Source organism: Myotis nattereri, assembly GCF_964212035.1.
Source record: "Myotis nattereri genome assembly, chromosome: 16".
Taxonomy (NCBI): domain Eukaryota; kingdom Metazoa; phylum Chordata; class Mammalia; order Chiroptera; family Vespertilionidae; genus Myotis; species Myotis nattereri.
Genome location: NC_138091.1, coordinates 22,987,048 through 23,004,354, shown reverse-complemented (window position 1 = coordinate 23,004,354; position 17,307 = coordinate 22,987,048). Strand labels below are relative to the sequence as shown.

Below are 17,307 nucleotides of genomic sequence, written 5' to 3'. Positions count from 1 at the left end.
CCAAGACTGGATTTCTTGAGGGCAAAGACAGTGCTTTGCCCATCTGAGTACGACATAGGACAGGCGCACAATTAATACATGCCAAATGCCTGGATGCCTTTCTGCCTCTTGTTGAGAGGTGTTGAAGCCCATGTCTCCTCTCCTCTCTTGGGCTGTAAGCATTGACAAGTGCAGGCTTTCGATTAATTTCTGTGATTCCTCAGCCCCTCCCCAGGGGGCACGTAGACCCTCAGTCAAGGCCTCTTGAATGAAATGAATGGGATGAAGAAATGAGGCCTGCAGTGGGTTTTGTGGCAGACGGGGTGAGGAAGCTGCCTGGCCCCCACGGGGCTGGAGAAAGACTGTCTTCAGAGGTGGCACCCAGGTGGCCTGGGAGAGGCAGGTGAGGGATGGGGCAGGAAGGCTGGCTCAGGCCTCAGCTGGGCAGAGGACACGGGTGTGCTGCTGCCTCTGTGGGGCTCTTCCCCTCACCCTTGGGTGCTGGAAAAGCTATGTGGCTCAGCCCGTTTAGCTGCGGTGGCTTTAGGCAACTTAGGTTCTGGTATGAAGAGGCTCTGTGCAGCCTGGCAGCCCAGCCCGTCCGCACTGTGCAGAAGCAGGTGTGGAGTGTGGAGGCCTAGAGTAGATGGGGCTGGTCTGGGTGCCCTGGAGCCCCACCCGCACCCCCCGGAGCCCAACAGGGCCCAGGACCCCGCCTCCCCGTGCCAGGCAGAAGGCAATGCAGGACCAGATCCTGCCACAGGGCAGTCACAGTGGTGAGGTCAGCCAGACCTCTGTTCATGGCCCAGCCTGGCCTTGGGTACGTTGCTCAATTTCTCCGTGTCCTTATTTTCCTCGAGTGGCAAATGGGAGTGCCAGTACTTCATAAGGTTGGGGAGCACTGAGTGAGCCAGTCCATGCGCAGGTTTACTGTGGGGACTGTTGCATAGTAAATTCTCAGTAAAGGGCGGCTCTCACTATGGTCGGGTTGGCTAATCTGCAGTGAAGGCGCCACCCTGCCTCCAAAGGCACCGAGGGCTCTGAGGTTAAACCTCACGGCCTGTGTGCTGGTTGAGGCCCAGCAGGGGTGTTCCAGAGGCCAAGGGCTGGTCCTGTGCCCTGGCCCACCCGCCTGGGGTAACCAAGAAATGTCCTGACTCAGCTCTTTTCCTGAATCCAAAAAACCAGGCACATTTCAGTGAGCACTCCCGGCCGCAGCCGCATGACCTCACAGGAGAACCTGACCTCCCTGAGCCCCCGTCTCGTTGACACTAAAATGGAACGACCACACCAACATCACAGAAGGTGTGAGACTTAAATGCAGTCAGATGCTTGAAAGCCCTTTGCAGGGGACCCCGCTCATGTTGGCACCGTGAAGATACTGGTTTCCTTCCGACCCTGAGCCGCGCTCTGCCGTGGTGTGACGTCCTGGGCGCCTCTGGGTTTGCACCCTAATCGTTTTGAGCTCAGGCCTTTCTCTTTTCTCTGGAAAACGTGTATGGGAAGTCTTTCCAATGCTCTGCTTTGTATTGTCACCATACAAAACGGTTCACTTCTCGGTCTTTGGCTAAAACATTCACCAACTTGATGGCCAAAAACAAGTCCGTAGGTCTCTAGCTTCCACGGCACCCAGCGCAGACAAAGTGGCTGAGTGCCCCTTGGCCAGTGGGCATCCTCTGCCCCTTCCAGCACAAGCCTTTTCCGGGTGTCTCTGGCCCAGTGCGCAGGGCGTGGTTAAAGGTGGCCGCCTGAGGAGCACCTCTTGTGAGCACCAGAGAGAGACCAGGGCTCATGTCCAAGGAGAGGGCCCACAGCAGCCGAGCCCTCCTTCCCCACTTGGGACCTTCCTCATGCTTTACCTTCTCCACGAGAGGTTTGGCTGCTGGTACATGCCTGCCTGGCCCTGTTGAGGGAGGCACCTTGGGGTAAGGAGGCAGACCTCCAGGGCCACAGCTTCCTTTCCAGGACAAAGGACCGGCTGTTGATGGCCAACACGCAGCTCCTGGCCCTGAGCCCCTGCTCGCCCCTCCTGGCTCCGCCCAAGCCTCCCTCCCCTCCAGGCCCAGGGAGCGGCCTGGTGGCGAAGGGGTTAACCGGGATCCAGCCCGCGGGGACTGGGTTGTGTTTAGCTGCTTGTCAAACTTTATTTAGTAGGGGCCGGAGGGAGAGAGGCAGGGTCGGTGAGGAGGAGCCCCAGCCTGCCAGGAGTTAAAACCCGGAGGTTGGGTTTTTGGAGGGGGCAGCCTCCAGTGCCTGAGTCACTTCCTTCGGTGGAGGCGGGGACCTCCCCTGGACGCTTCTCTGCTTCTCCCGGCCGGTCTGGGGCGCACGCACTCCGCACTCGGGTGCTGGGACCAGGGACCGGGAGGCGAACAGAGAGCCCCAATCGGGCTCCCCGGCAGCCGCCTCCTCTCGGGGAGGAGGGACAGGGGAGGAGGAAGCCTCGCCTCGCACCATGCACTTCCCAGCCCCACTCCAGTAACTGTGCCGCCGCTGGGGGGCTGCGCGCTCTCCCTATCCGCGCTGAGCTCTGAGCTCCGGTGCCTGCGCCGCTGTCTGTGGGCCACCGCCGCCGGCATGACCGACGTCCTGCCCCAGCCCGACTGCAGCCTGAAGGCGGTGTGCGAGCCGCTGGAGCGCTGCTGCCTGGATCCGCTGGAGGAGCCGGGGAGCAAGCGGCCCCCCAACACGGGCGCCCGGCTCTGGGGCCGTGTGCGCAGCAAGCTGCTCCGCCAAAAGGTGCTGGTGGGGGACTTGCGGGACCGGAGGGGGTGGACTAGGGGGACTGAGAGAGGGCGGGGCGCTGGGGCCCCTGGGGGTGCCCCTCCTTGTGGAGCGCCATCCCAGCTCCTGCCTGACTGTGGAGTCCTGGGACAGACCTGGGGGCTGCTTTAGGTCTGCTCTCCGTGGCCTCAATTTGATGATTAATGCTGGTTGCTACCCCCGCCGCTGACCCTGGCTGCTTTCTCTGCCTTGGGGAAGGGGGTTGTCTCCTGTGGGGAGAGGATTGCCCGGCTCCTTTCCGAGTCCAGGAATATGAACAGACTAGGCAAGGGGCTCCTGGGCACCAGTGCCGCCCCCGCCCCCCGCCCCCGGTGTTCAGCCAAGACCCTAACCCCCTGTATCCAGTGGACATTGCTGGCTGCCCCTATGCTGAGGGGCACTGACAGTGGCACCTCAACGCCATCAGCCGCGGGAGGTTTCTTTGTATGGGGCTGTGGCATCCTTGCCCCCCAGGTCGGAGGGATGTGGCGGGAGGCAGAGCCGCTGCTGAGTCTGGGGTCCATAGGCTGCCTCTTCAGGGACCACCCAGCTGACTGCTGGCCCAGTGCCAGCCAGGCACCAGGCAACTCAGCCCGTGTGCCAGGGGGTTCCTGACCCAGCGGGCAGTCCAGAGCGAGCCGAGCCAGGGAAGACTGCCCATCCTGCTTGCAGCCCCAGACCTGGGTGGGGATTAAAGTCGAGATAGAAGCTGACTGTCTGCAGCTGGGCAGGCTGCCTCAGGGCTGGCTTCGGGCCCTGGCATCGGGCGTCCGAGGAAGAGCCAGACGCAGGGCCTAGCACACAGTAAGTGCTTGATAACTGCAGACAAATGAACTGCCTGAGCAAGGTGTTCTGGTGGCCAGAGCCCTGCCCCGCAAGGTAGTCACAGGGAGGCTTTGGCTGGTCTGCGTGGCTGACGGGGAGTTGTGAGCTCTCCCGGACTCAGAAGGGGGCCCTTTGCACAAGTCCCGCTGCCAGCCAGCAGAGGTTCCTGGCACCTGCCAAGAGGAAGTACTCTTGGGCCCATTGGCTCCCGGTCTAGTTTCTTCCCCTGCCAGTGGGGCGCACTTGACCTCCCCGAGGTGACATCGGTCCTGGAAAGTGCTGGGCCGGGCAGCAACTTGAGCTGTCCTGCATTGGCCGCTGGGTCACCTTCAGCCTCTCTGGGGACCAGGCTGGCAGAGCCCTGCTGGCCTCAGCTGCTACCAGAGCCCCTCTGTGCTGAGGCAGCTGTCTGTGCCCGGCAGCACGGAGCCATCCCCCCTGCACCCCTTCTCCCCAAACCCTGCTGAGGCCAGCAGATATCAGCCCAAAGCTCCTCGTCCAGTCACAGACCTCAAGGTTGGCAAGAAACTGACCCAGCAGGAGCCTGGCACGGCGCCAGCCAAACGGAGCCCTTCCGATTTACCTGCACCTTTGGGGAGGTGCCTGAGGGGGCAGGGAGCAACTTTAAACCCTAAAATCCCACACTTTCCTGGATTTTTTATTCTCTCCCTGTGTATCCGTGACTGGCAAAGCCAAGGGTCCACTTCAGGAATTCTTCAGCGGGCTTTGCCTCTGGGGGTGCCTGATGGCTCCGTGTCTCATGGTGCTCTCCGGGCGAGAGTGGCGGGCCAGCCAGGCGCTGGGCTGCTGAGCGGATTGGCATCAATGCAGCTGCAGGGTGGCTCTGGCACTGGGATGCTCTGTGTGGCAGGTGATTCGGTCTCCCAGCCCCTGTTGGGTGGCAAAGTCTGTCGGTGTCATGGACACGGGGTCTGCACCGTGGACAACAGGGACGTTCATCCGCCCTCCTGTGCCTGCCATGCTGTGCCCGGCTGAGGGGTGGGCGCATGCCTTCTTGTGGAGCCAGGCCCTCTGCCCACTTCCCAGCTGCATTAACCTAGTTTTTATTTATCTTCTATTTTTTGGATCAGGTAGCAGCTTAGGTGGGGCGGGGAAAGGGTGCCAGGGACTGCCCAGCCTGGCAGGAAGGGCCGCCTCAGTAACTTGGCACTAAGGATTTGATGTGGACGCCCCAGTCACCTGTGGCCCTCCTGCTCCCATTTAACCAAAGATGAAAGGCCGGGGCGGGGGGGGGGGGGCGGGGGTGACTCATCTGGGGCCGCTGTGCTGGGGCTGGAGAATCGGGGCAGATGGAGAAGTCCCAGGACTCACCTGTGGGGCCTCTGGCCCGGGGAGTCTGCTCGGGGCCCACTCACAGCCTCCCCTTTGGGTCCCGGGGGCGATGGTTGGGCTGTTCTTATCCCCAAAGAGAGCTCTGGGGCCGACGCCTCACTCCGACCTCCGACTTGGCAGTTGGCTTGTTGTGCAAGCATTTCACAGAGGAGACGCGTGGCATTTGGGTTTGTGGGCTCTGCCAGTCCTCTTGGCGTTCTAACCTCGCATTTCTCCTTTCCTTTTTCTTGTTTTTTTTAAATTTGCTCCAAATCACACTCAAGGAGACCAGGCTCCGTGCCTGTCCTTCCTCGCACCCTGCCTGCTTCTAGATCCTTAAGTTGCACTTCAGAGGGAGAGGGGCAAACCCCACCCCCTGCAGTGCCCAAAGGTTCTAATGGGGTCACTTGCGGGAGCCATCGAGGGCTAGGAGGGGCTCTGATGGGGAAATCTAGGCCCCATTGTTGCCCTGCGGCCAGGCCAGATACCAGCTGGAGGTGGGGAGTCTGGCAGGGCCCAGGGGAGTGGGGAGAGTTGAGGTTGGTTCCTGATGACCTTGTCGCTGCGTCGAGGGGTCGCCATGCGGGTCTGAGAATTCCCTGCCTCCACAGAGCTTCTCTCTGGAAGCTGGAGGCCGGCAAGGTAAACTGAGAAGTTTGCTGAGTTCGCCTGCTCTGTGATGGGGTTTGCTCCCCTCTGCGTCTAGGAAGGGTCAGAGGGGTCCCTGAGGAAGGGCAGGATGAGGAGCCACCTGTCTGGGGAACCTTCGGGCTCAGGAGGGTCCCTCTCTTTACCTTCTTGATTGCCACCACAGGCAGCTCCTGGCCCCTCCCAGGGGCTGGCGTTTACAGGGACAGCTCTCCCTCACAGGTGGCACCGGGTATGCACACCACGCATACACCCAGGCTCGCGGGCTGTGGAGGGGGCGAGGGTGCTGGGGTGTAACATCGCTGCGGCCTGAGCTCACTTCCTGTATTTCATGACCTGGCTCTAGGCATCAAGAAAGATCTTGAAACCTTGTGCAGCAGACATCTGTCCTGCCCTGGCTGCCCATGCTCGGCCCTGACCCGTCCCCCGGCCCCACCCCTCTCCACCTTGTTGGCTGGAGGGACGGGACCTGCACCCCGGTCTTCGCCATGCACCTGCCCACCCACCCCTGGTGCTCCCTCCGCTGTGGGCAGGGCACAGTGGTGCTCCCCTCGGCCCGGGGGACCCTGCAGCCGCTCCTCTCCTCCGGGGCCTCCGTGTGGCCAGCTGGAGGGCCGGAGGGGAGTGGCGTGGCCGCCCTGCGTGCCTGCGTCACTCTGCTTCTCACAGCACTTTCTGGCTCCCTGGGGAGAGAGGCCCGTTCTCCTGGGGTCACACGTGGCCTCCCGAGCCCAGTGCCCCCGCTTCTCCTCCGAGCTGGCTCCCGCGAGGCCCGTGCTTCCACAGGGCAGGCGCCCTTGACTCTGAGAGTCAGACTGAGAGCCAACCAGACCCACAGACGGTGAGATTTTAGGGAGGGCCACAGACCCCCCCCCCCCCCGGTGGGAGCCCCGCTCGCTCTCAGTGAACTGGGCCGGTGCTACAGACCCCCCCCCCCCCCCCCGGTGGGAGCCCCGCTCGCTCTCAGTGAACTGGGCCGGTGCTGTTGGTTGGCACCTGGGGAGGTTAGAGAAGCCGCTGGCGCTCCCCGGCACCCCTGGGACCCACAGGTGGCCCGGCCAGGCAGCCACGCTGGGCTTGGTGCCCCAGCGTTTGGATGGCCCCGGACCAGGGGGAGCTGAGCCTGCCAGCCAAGGGGGTTCCCGCAAGTCCAAGGCTGCCGGAGCCCAGCGTTGCAGGAGAACCCAGGGGCAGTGAGGCCCCAGGAGGGCAGCCATTTTGGAAAGAGCCCAGAAACTTCTGCAGGTGCTGGATGGGGGAGTTGCCGGGCACTGGCAAGCCCTCTGCCGAGTGGCCTTGCCGGCTGCCCACACTGTCAGGAGCTGGTCAGCAGGTGCCGTGTTCTGAGAGCTCCCGTGCACCCTAGAGGGACACACACCCCACATACCTAGAACTTCCTGCTCAGGCCCAGGGAGGAAGCCAGAGTCAGCCCTGGACCTGGATCCCAGCGAGCCTCAGACCAAGCCCCGCTGTCTGTGGTCCCCAGGAGGGGCCCTAGGGCAGTGGGCAGCGGCCGTGGAAGCCGCCCTTTGGGATTCTTCTGCAGGGAGGCTGGGAGGGCCCCGTGACCCCGCAGGGAGTTCCCTGGTTCAGCTGAGGCTGAGAGAGAAGCTGGAAGGGCCACTGTCCTGGACAGTGACCCCCCCCAGGGTTGGTGTCTCCGACGTGCAGAGCCAGTGACAGCCACAGTGTCCCTTCCCGTCAGACACCAGAGGCCTCTTTCTCGCTCTGGCTCCTCCTTGGAGAGCTCCTGCCCCCCAGGCTGGTGTGGCACTGTCTTAACCTGGCACGTGACCCTGGGCAAATCCCTTCACCTCTGTGGTTCCCTGGCATCCGTAGAATGAAGGGGCTGTGCAGGGCGATCTCCTCGATCCGGTTCACATGATGATCTTGGCCGCGTCTCAAGATTCCTATTCCTAAGCCTTAAACTCTCAGCACACTGGGAAAGGCTGGGTGGGAGGTCACGGGCTGCGCCTGGGCCCAGGCCAGCCCTTCGCTGGGAGGTGGGCCTTCTCGACCCTGGTCCTGAAGGAGCCCTGGTGGGAAGGCATTTTCTCCATCCCCCGCATCCCCGTTGGTTCATTTAGTCCCTGAATATTGATGGGGCACCTTCAGAGGGCTGGCCACTCCACAGGTGGTCCGGGCAGAGGGGCCTTGCTCTCATGGAACGTTCTTTCTGTAGGAGTCAGGCAGTGAGTGAGATTTCAGGCCCTGGCTGTGCTTCTCAGTGGTTAGAGCATCAGCCTGCACACTAAAGGGTCTCGGGTTCGATTCCTAGTCGTGGGCACGTACCTGGGTTGCAGGTTCACTCCCTGGTCCTAGTCAGGATGAGCGCGGAAGGCAACCAATCCATCTTCCTCTTTCTCTCCCCTCTTCCCCTCCCTCCCTCCCTTCCACTCTCTAAAAAAGCAATGGAAAAAATATCCTTGGGTGAGGGTTAACCAAAAAAATTAATGGATGGGTAATGGATTAGAGGGTAATGGGGAGGGAGAGGCCTTGCTTAGAGAGATAATTTTGAACTAAGATTGAAATGACAGGAAGGACTCTTGATAGATCTGGGGCAGTGCGTTCCAGGCAGAAGGACCGGCAGGGCACAAACCCTGCGACTTGGGTGACCGCGGAGTGTGCAGAGGTGGACAGAGGCTGCGTGGAGAGGATAGTTGACCCCGGACGGAGTGGGCAGGGGCCAGATTGTGCAGGGCCTCGCAGGCCACGCGAGGAGTTCGGGTTTAACCTAAGCGCCGGGGGAAGGACAGAGAGTGTAGCCCAGTTAGGGATGCCGCACGCTTTGAGCCCAGGCTGAGTTCCAGGCATTGTTCTTAGCCCTGGTGACCTACGAGGGGCTGTTATTATTAGCCACTCGTTTTACATATGGGGAAACCGAGGCTCAGAGATGACACAGATGAGGTCCTGTGAGCGGCTTCGTGCAGGGCTGTGTTGAAACCCAGGCAGCCGGATCCTAGCCATCCTACCATCCTGCAAGGAGGATGCCCCCAGCCTGCTGGGGCCTGTGCTGCTTCTCAATTGTCGAGTTGTCTGGGTGGCCATGGGGCCGAGCTGTGTGCCCTGGGTGCGGGGGTCCTGCCCACTGGCCTGTTGTGTGTGGTTCCCAGCCAGCACGCTGTGGTGTGCGGGGCCCAGGGAAGCGGCCACTGGGAGGCCCCTCCGTGGGCACAGGCAGTGGAGTTGCTGGTGCCTCTCATTCTTACTAACAGGCTCTGTGCCCGGAGAGCCTTCCTGGCCGGGAAAGGGAGGATGAAGTCACCCTCAGCGAAGGTCTTTCATCATTTTTACCAAAGTACCCAAGTTCAGAGGGAGGCCACGGAGCCCACAGCAGTCCCGAAGGCTCGCCTTGGCCTTGCCATGGCTGCCAGCATAAAGCGTTGCAGCCAGGACCTCAGGTGGCCTCTCGCCTCGGACTTTGACCTCTAAGTGGGCGCTTCCGGTTGGAGACGGGGCCGCCGGGGGCTGCTCTGTGCTGCTTTGACCCTGACCAGTTCCTTTTCCCGAGTGACCCCGTCCTTGTTACCCTGTGCCCACAGCGCGTCCCTGAGCTGGGGTGGGGCAGCTTCCTGGCTGTTAGTTTGAGGCCTGGTTCTGGGGTGAAGTCCGCGGCAGGGAAGGCAGCGGTGGGGGGCCAGCTCTGAAAAGACAGGGCCCAGCCTTGGGGTCTCCCGGAGAAGCCCGGGTGTGAGTTCTGTCTGCAGCAGTGCCCGGCCCAAGGGCTCGACGTGCGGCAGGCAGGGGGCACGCTGGACGCGGGAACGCAGAGCGCTGGGGAGGGCAGGTCACGGGGGGGGGGGGGGGTGGCCATGAGGCTAACCTGCCTTCAATAAAAGCCTCATTCAGAGCGGCCAAACCCTTTCCATATGTGGGCCTCTGGGAACTTCAAAGTTCTGGGCAGGGGGTTGGGGGAGGCAAGCCGAGGCGAGTGGCCCATCCCAGTGCCTGGCACAAGCCTGTCGTGTGCTGGCCTGGGAGTGGGGCCTGACCCTGCGGGGTGAGGGCTGGAGGGCAGAGCTTGCGTGGCCGTGGGGGAAGTCAGGCCTCTGGGAAGGCGGGGGAGTTTCCAGAACCTGGTCTCCCTGACCCAGCTGCTGCGCTGGAGGCCAGGATCTAGGCCCTGGCACCCCCTCCCACTCCACCCTGCCACGTCGACGGAATCCTCCAGTACCCTCCCCCGGAGGGAGGAGAGCAGGCTCTTGGCAGCTCCCTGTTCCCCCCGTTGCCAGCCCTGCCCGGCCTCTCACGCCTGTGGTCTGTCCCAATGACAGGCTGGCTCTGGTGTCTGCAGGGGACCCAGCCCAGGGCATGTGAATGCACCCGGAGGAGGCAGGGGATAGCCAGCCGGGACCGCCACCGTGGCCCAGGCCTGGGAGCCACCGGAAGCGGGCCCCAGGCAGACAGGGCACCGGCTCGGGGCCTGGTCACAGCCAGCACCGCCTCTGGCAGGCGTCCCCAGAAACACGGCCAGACAGCTCCGCCTCCCCGTTCAGCCCCCGTGCCCCTCTGAGGGTGACAGCGTCACTGTGCCCGATTGACGCCTCACTGTTAGAGCACTTAGTTCTTATTAGTCCTAAAGACAGCGCTGGGCTTCGAGGGCGTCCACGCCGCCACTCAGGGCAGGCCGGGCCCGGAGAGCCCAGGGGAGAGCAGTGCCGAGCGAAAGAAGGGGCGTGCTCGGCCTGCAGAGGGACAGAGGGCTCTAACGGAAGGGTTAGCATCGAGGGCCTGGGGGGAGGAAGTGGAGTCCTGGGAGCCCTGGGCCCCTGGGGAATAGGCCTCTAGGTCTGCATGGACCCATCACCCCGTGAGCACCTCTGTGCCTGTGCCTCGCCCGCCCCCTCCCCCGGCCGTGCTGTCATAGAAGGGCCACCACAGGCCCCTCATGGATTGAAGTAGCCCATGGGAGGGGAGGGGGGAGGGTGGTGGCAGACTTCGGGCCGGCTGGGTGGTTGAAGGCGTGTGGTATAGTGGGAAGACTTGCCCACCCTCAGAAGGACCCGGTTTGGAATATGAGCTCTGTCACCTGCTCAGGAGAGCAGGATGGGGACCCCAGACTCTCCGGTGCCGCTGGCATCGCAAGCACCGGGGGGAGCCATGAATGGCCAGCACAGGGTCACCTGCCCCAGGCTGGAGACAAAGGGGCCGGGAGGAAGGGCTCAGACCCCTCAGAGGGGACCCCTGAGGACATTCCCAAAATGAAGGTGACACCACCATCGGGAGGGTGCTCGGGTGTGCACTCAGCACCCGCCCCTGCCCTCGGGTCCTCTGACCCTCGGGCCTCTGAGGCCCAGCTAGGTCCGGCGGCCTCCCAGCTCCTGCCACTCTCCCCGAGTCTGCGGCCTCCCAGGTGGGCACGCAGGGTTCCCCCAGGCGCCCCGGATTCCGTGGCAGGGGCCCTAGTGGTTCTCTCCTGGACATCAGTCCCAGAGGTCGGCCAATTCTCCCCGACAGAGAGACGTCTGGGTAGGCAGACGTGATCAGACCAAGTCCAAATGCAAAGGCTGCTCAACACAGTTCAGCTGCTCCCAGTGGCCATGTACAGCCCACGCGTTCATCACTTTCTCCAGCATGTCCTATGGCCCGTTTCTGTCTCCTGCCTGGGCCCCACCTTGGGGAGCCCCACTGTGTGTGTATTTCCTGTAGGGTGCAAGAGGGGCCCTCTGGGGGTCTCCCCAGCCTGGCCCTTTGCAGCCCCATCTGCCTCCCTCCCTCAGGTGATCTGAGGTCCCAGGTGCCTGCTCTGCAGGGCGGTGGATGGCCCCTATCTGCTGGGACTGGAGGGTGAGCAGTCAGGTGTCCCTATCCACGCCGTCCCAGGGGCCGGCCCCTCTGCTCCCAGCACTAATCTAATCAGGAAATAGCAGAGTCCACATTTCCCAGGGGTTATAAATAGCCACGGCAATGCAGGCAGCATCGTTTCTCTGGAAAACGTGCCATGTCCCTTTACTCTGCACCCTCCCTTCTCTGTATTTAAATGACATCCTGAAATAGACTTGGCTTCCAGAGGCTGCTGGCCTCCTGGGAGACAGAGCGCCATTGTCGGGGCGCCGAGGGGCTGGGCAGGCCTCCCTGAGCGGGTACCAGGGTGCACCTGGAGAGGGGAGCGGGAATGCGGCAATGGTGGGAACTTGGGTGGTTGTGGGAACTTTCGGTAAAACTCATCTGGCCTCAGACAGGCTGGTGCGTGCAGAACAGCTGCAAATGGTGCCAGCAGGCTGCGGAGGGCCAGGCCTTAGTGCAAGGGGCAGAGGGAACGGAGGTTCCTGAGGCCTGGGGTTTCCCGGAAGGCTTTCTGGAGGAAGCAGGGCTAGCTCTGGGCCTTAGCATGAGTTGCTTTTCCTGTCTCTGCTGCTCCCAGGAAAATGTAGGGCTGAGACTTGGCAGCTAGAACAGAAGCAGTGGGGAGAGAAGTAACAGAAGGGTTGTACTGGCGGCGCCTGCCAGCACCAGGCCTGCCCCAGGTGCCAGTCCATGTGCCAGGAGCCCTGATGTCTCCCTTCTAAATAAATAACGGTAACAGCAGCCGTCGTCTTCGTCCAGAGGTGCAGGCGCCAGGCCAGGTGCTTTATCTTGCAGGGTTAGCAGAGCAGATGAGTCCGAGAGACTTGACTTTGTCCCCCAGCTCTCACTTTGTAGATGTGTGGCACTAGGCTGGTTCCTCGTCCTCGTTAAGCCTCCATGTCCCCGTCTGTACAATGGGAGCAGCTATCAAGGCTTACACCTATGAGGCTTGTTAGGATGGTTCATTGAGAAGCTGCACATAAAGGGTTTGGCATAGTGCCAGCCTCACAGGAGATGCTCCCAAGTCAGCATTTGCTGTTGCTGTTTTCCATAGCAACCCTCTGAGGTGGGTACGGACACCCCCCGCAAGGAAACTGAGGTTCAGAGAGGTAATGTGACTCGCCCCAATTCACACAGTTGAGAGAAGAACGAACATCTGGGCTCTCCATCCCTACCCTTTCCCACTCGGGCTGTGGCCAGATTCCACTGCAGGACCCATGGAGGGGCCCCTGGCTCAGTCCATGGCAGCTGTCCGGGGAGCTGGGGCGGCGGGGTGGCCTGAGGTGATTCTGGCCAGGTGCCGTGACCATGGAGTTGGGCTGAGGTTCATGCTGGTGCTTGGAGAGACCGTCGTTGACAGGGTGGTCACTCCAGAATGTGTGCTCCAAGGCTAGCGTCTGCCTCTGCTGACAAAGAGCAGCTGGGGGCAGACCCAGGCCCCATGTCCGAGACCCAGCCTTCTGGCTGGGATGAAGGCTGGTGAGGGGTTGGGGCAAAACGAAGTTCCCAAGGGAGGGAGGCTTCAGGAAAGTGAGGCCGACCTTGGGGCTTTCTTTGGGACCCAGTAGGATCCCTGGCCCCAAGGCTTCTGGGGCAGAGAGCTGGGTAGCAGCCCCGCTGGTGCATCCCACACGCTTCCCTGTGTGTGGGGAGGGGTTGGGGGGGGGAGCACGGGGGTGCTCGGTCCTCTCCACACCTCTCTCCTCTCTCCTGTTCTCGATTCTGTCCCTTCTTCGGGCAAGGAACTGACTGCTGAAGGCTAGGCCTGGACCAAAGCTGGCCCAGATGCAGACCCCAGACCCACCAGGTGCTTGGGTGCCTGTCCCTAGCTGGTGTGTGCACGATGGAAGGTTCAGGAAGGACTTACCCCGAGTTGTAGGAAGCCCCAGGGCCCAGCGCACCCTGGCTTGCCCCGAGTGGGTTTCCTCCGCGGTGAGGCCTGTTGAGCAGCAGGGTTCAAGCCGTGCACGTGTCCCTGGGGTGTGCAGGGACTCTCCAAGGGCTGCATGGCAGGGGGAGTTTCAAGGGAGTCAGTTTGCAGATCCTCAGCTCCCATCGGTGCTGTTGTCAAAAGGCGATCATCTGGAGAAGGGCCTTTGACCGTCACCTCTCTCTGCAGGGGAGCTTGAGGCTCGCTGGGGCCGGGGCCGGGTCTGCCACCTCCGGGGTGCACACAGCAGAGGGGCCACTTGGAATGCTTGGGCAGGTGCTGAAAAGATGAAAGGCTAATGGCCGGTGATAGATCCTGTCTCCAGGCAGGTGGCTTCCCTTCGTCGTTTTTTACAATGGATGGAAATCGGCAGCTGAGAGGTTGTTTAAAATAAATTTTGACAGCCGAAACCGGTTTGGCTCAGTGGATAGAGCGTCGGCCTGCGGACTGAAAGGTCCCAGGTTCGATTCCGGTCAAGGGCATGTACCTGGGTTGCGGGCACATCCCCAGTAGGAGATGTGCAGGAGGCAGCTGATCGATGTTTCTCTCTCATCGATGTTTCTAACTCTCTATCTCTCTCCCTTCCTCTCTGTAAAAAATCAATTAAAAAAAATTAAAAAAAAAATAAGAAAATAAATTTTGACAATGGGTATATGTGCAATTTAAAGCAGCCAACAAAGAAAGAAGTTAAATATTGCTTAACATTGCTACAATAAAACTACGTAGGCCTCATCTACTTCTTTATGTGAACAGGATGCTTTGTTCTTTACATCTTTCAAAACAAAAAAAACCCCAAATAGGAACGGAATTGATGTATACCCTGTCTCACCCTGGCAAAACATACTGTTCGTATACACACATGAACTAACACAGAAAGGACGCTCTACCCGTCTGCTTAAGGGACGCCATTCCACCAAAATGGCCCTTCGCTGCCGAACGGTTATTACCGTTTCCAGTGTGGTGGTTAATTTTTATTGTATGCTGCTGATTATTATAATAACGGACCCGGAGTACGTTTTGAATATTTAGAACCTTGTGGTCTGAGGAAGTCTTTCATTTCCATTTATACAGATATTTTTATTGAAGTGAAATAGAATAGGGTGACAAATAAAAGGCTTTCACATCAAAAAAATACAAACGAGGGCAAAACCCTTTGGGAAAAGAGGCTGGAAACAGGCTCAGGAGGCGGGGGCGGCGGGGGCGGCGAGGGCAGGCAGGGCTGTGATGTCTCTGTACGTGGAGGGCGCGGGGTATCGAATCGCATGCTATTTGGACTTCACGGGGCGCATTTAAGAACATGAGGTAACAGTTTTATTTTAAGATGTAAATATTTACATTACTTTGGAAATTCTATTCCTTGCAAGTATTTAAACTCGCCTTGGAAATATTCAGATGTTGATTTTAAAACGTGCCGGAGAGCGCATGGTTTTCAGATTTTGTGGGCGCACAAGGGAAGGCAGTTTGAAGGCCACTTGGTCAGAGAAACGGAGTCCTGTCCCGTCCCCCATGAGGGAGGCCTCTGAGCCTCTCCTGTCATACCCCCCGCCCCTCCCTGGGGCTCCTGCCTCACGTGGGGGCCGCCCCTGCCGAGAGGTTGGGGACCAACCGCTTACCACAGGCATCTCACTGAGTCTCCAGAGCACCCAGCGAGGAAGGTTCTGTTACTGACTGCAGTGAACAGATGGAATAAATGCGGCTTCCTTAGTGAGGTTAGAACTTCCCAGGGCCATGCAGCTGCCAGCGGCAGAGCCAGGATTCAGACCCAGCAGCCTGACTCCCGAGACGGCTTCACCTCTGTCTGCATCGCACTGCCTCCCCGTCAGCACCTCCACTCCATGGGCTACATCCCCTCCTGTCCGGGGATCAAGCAGATTGCGCACTGTTTGTGAGCCTCAGTTTCTGCATCTGTGAAATGGGTGCTAATCCCATCTCAGGGGGTGATGGTCAGGAGTGGATGAGAGGGGATGGGCAAAGGTACCTAACAGTGTGCGCTGCCTCCTTCCCTGAGTGGGGGGTAGTCCTTCACTAGCCAGGCCAGGGGGACGTGGGCGGCTGGAGGCTGAAGCCACCCTGAAGGGTTGATTTCCGGATGAGCCTCAGGCCCCTCTCCTGCCTTCCTGACCATTTAGCCAGCTTATGAGCAGTGGCTGAACAACAGAGCGATCTGGCTGGGTCTCTAGCTGTCATCTCTCACTTGTGTCCTTTCTTTCTTCACAGTTGGATCCACAGACCGTAGAAACCAAGAACTGGCACACAGATGTGATCGAGATGAACGGGGTGAGCTGGAGAGAGAGGAAATGTCTGCACAGTGGGTGGGCAGCCCGGCCTCTGGCTCGTGTCCTCCGGGCGCTATCCTGCCCCTCAGCCCAGCCCCTCTCCCTTCTCCCCCTACTCCCTTCCCTCTCCCACCCTACCAGTATGTCAAGAGCCTTGGGTGCAAGAGGTGGGCTTTGTTTACAGTCCCGGCGAGGGGTCCCTAGGTTTGGGGGCACTCCTCGGGCACTCACGCCCTGCCTCACCCCCAAGCAGATCAAAGTGGAATTCTCCATGAAGTTCACCAGCCGAGACATGAGCCTGAAGAGGACGCCATCCAAAAAGCAGACCGGCGTCTTTGGCGTGAAGATCAGCGTGGTGACGAAGTAGGTGCTGCCTCCGTCGGGTGCGAGTGCTGCGTCAGTGCCCAGGGCCCCTGCCAGCCCTGCCTGCCCTCGCCTGGCCCCTAAGCCGTCGCCCTCCAGTTCAGTAGTCACAGTGGCAAGTTCGGAAGCCAAAAGCGGCCTGCAGGGGGTATTCTCTGCCGCACATGCTGCTTTAGAAATACGCGAGCCAGCATTGAAACAGCGGGCGCTGCCTGGGAAAATGCCAGGTCGGCAGCCTCTCCTAATGGGAAGATTTCAACTGGGCAGGGGCTGGCTGGACTCCAAGGAGTAGCCGCCCCTCGGAAAAGGGCCGGCACCCTCAGCTCGCCACCATCCCCGTCTCCAGGCCCGACCCGCCTCCCGGGGATGGTTGGTTACCTGCTGGATCTTCCACGGCATTAGAGCCTGAGACCTGTTCCCAGGACCATTCCCCCCCAGCCTTTGCGCTCACCGCCCAGCGCCCCCTTGTCCTGCTGTCCCTCAGCCGGCGGGCTGTGTGGGCAGCGTGGCATGGCCTCTTTCTCCGCCCTGTCCCTCCCCCACCTCCCGATTCCAGAGGCCAGAGCTCTCCAAGGCCAAGTATTTGGGGAGGGGTCTGTGTAGCCATCACTGGGGCCTCCCTCCACCCTCCCTCCCTTCTCCTCCCCCAGGCGGGAGCGCTCCAAGGTGCCCTACATCGTGCGGCAGTGTGTGGAGGAGGTGGAGAAGAGGGGCATTGAGGAGGTTGGCATCTACCGCATCTCAGGGGTGGCCACAGACATCCAGGCGCTGAAGGCCGTCTTTGATGCCAGTGAGTCGGAGGCCCAGTGGGAGGCGGCGGGGAGATGGTGCTCCAGCAGGCACAGAGCGGACAGGAGAGCCCAGTGGGAGGCGGCGGGGAGATGGTGCTCCAGCAGGCGTGTAGAGGACAGGAGAGCCCAGTGGGAGGCGGCGGGGAGATGGTGCTCCAGCAGGCGTGTAGAGGGCAGGAGAGCCCAGTGGAGGCGGCGGGGAGATGGTGCCCCAGCAGGCGTGTAGCGGACAGGAGAGCCCAGTGGGAGGTGGCGGGGAGATGGTGCTCCAGCAGGCGTGTAGCGGACAGGAGAGCCCAGTGGGAGGTGGCGGGGAGATGGTGCTCCAGCAGGCATGTAGCGGACAGGAGAGCCCAGTGGGAGGCGGTGGGGAGATGGTGCTCCAGCAGGCGCAGAGCGGACAGGAGAGCCCCGTGGAGGCAGGAGGCCTTCTCCATGGAGAGGCCCGATTAGCGAGGGAGGAGCCTTGGCCTCTACCTGCAGTCGGGTGGCGTGGGCTGGACCATTTCCGAGTCCCTGTGGTAAGGGCTCTTCCTGCACTTTCTCATATGGTCCCCTCCCCTCCAGCCCCTACCCATTGCTACAGGTAAGGGAACTGAGACTCAGAGAGGTC

General features: G+C 61.0%; 1 protein-coding gene across 3 annotated transcripts in view; it reads left to right on the top strand.

The window, feature by feature from the left end:
• ABR (ABR activator of RhoGEF and GTPase) overlaps positions 1-17,307 on the top strand; it is a gene marked incomplete at its 5' end in the record, with an annotated part of 101,954 nt that overhangs the window by 77,161 nt on the left and 7,486 nt on the right. For 2 of the 3 annotated variants that reach the window (XM_081109381.1, XM_081109382.1), the window contains 3 exons: positions 15,482-15,541; positions 15,794-15,903; positions 16,554-16,693. In XM_081109381.1, coding sequence (XP_080965507.1) covers positions 15,482-15,541; positions 15,794-15,903; positions 16,554-16,693 — 310 coding nt within the window. Of the gene's footprint in view, positions 1-2,556; positions 2,719-15,481; positions 15,542-15,793; positions 15,904-16,553; positions 16,694-17,307 lie in introns of those variants that run through there. The other variant, XM_081109383.1, reaches the window with a different exon arrangement.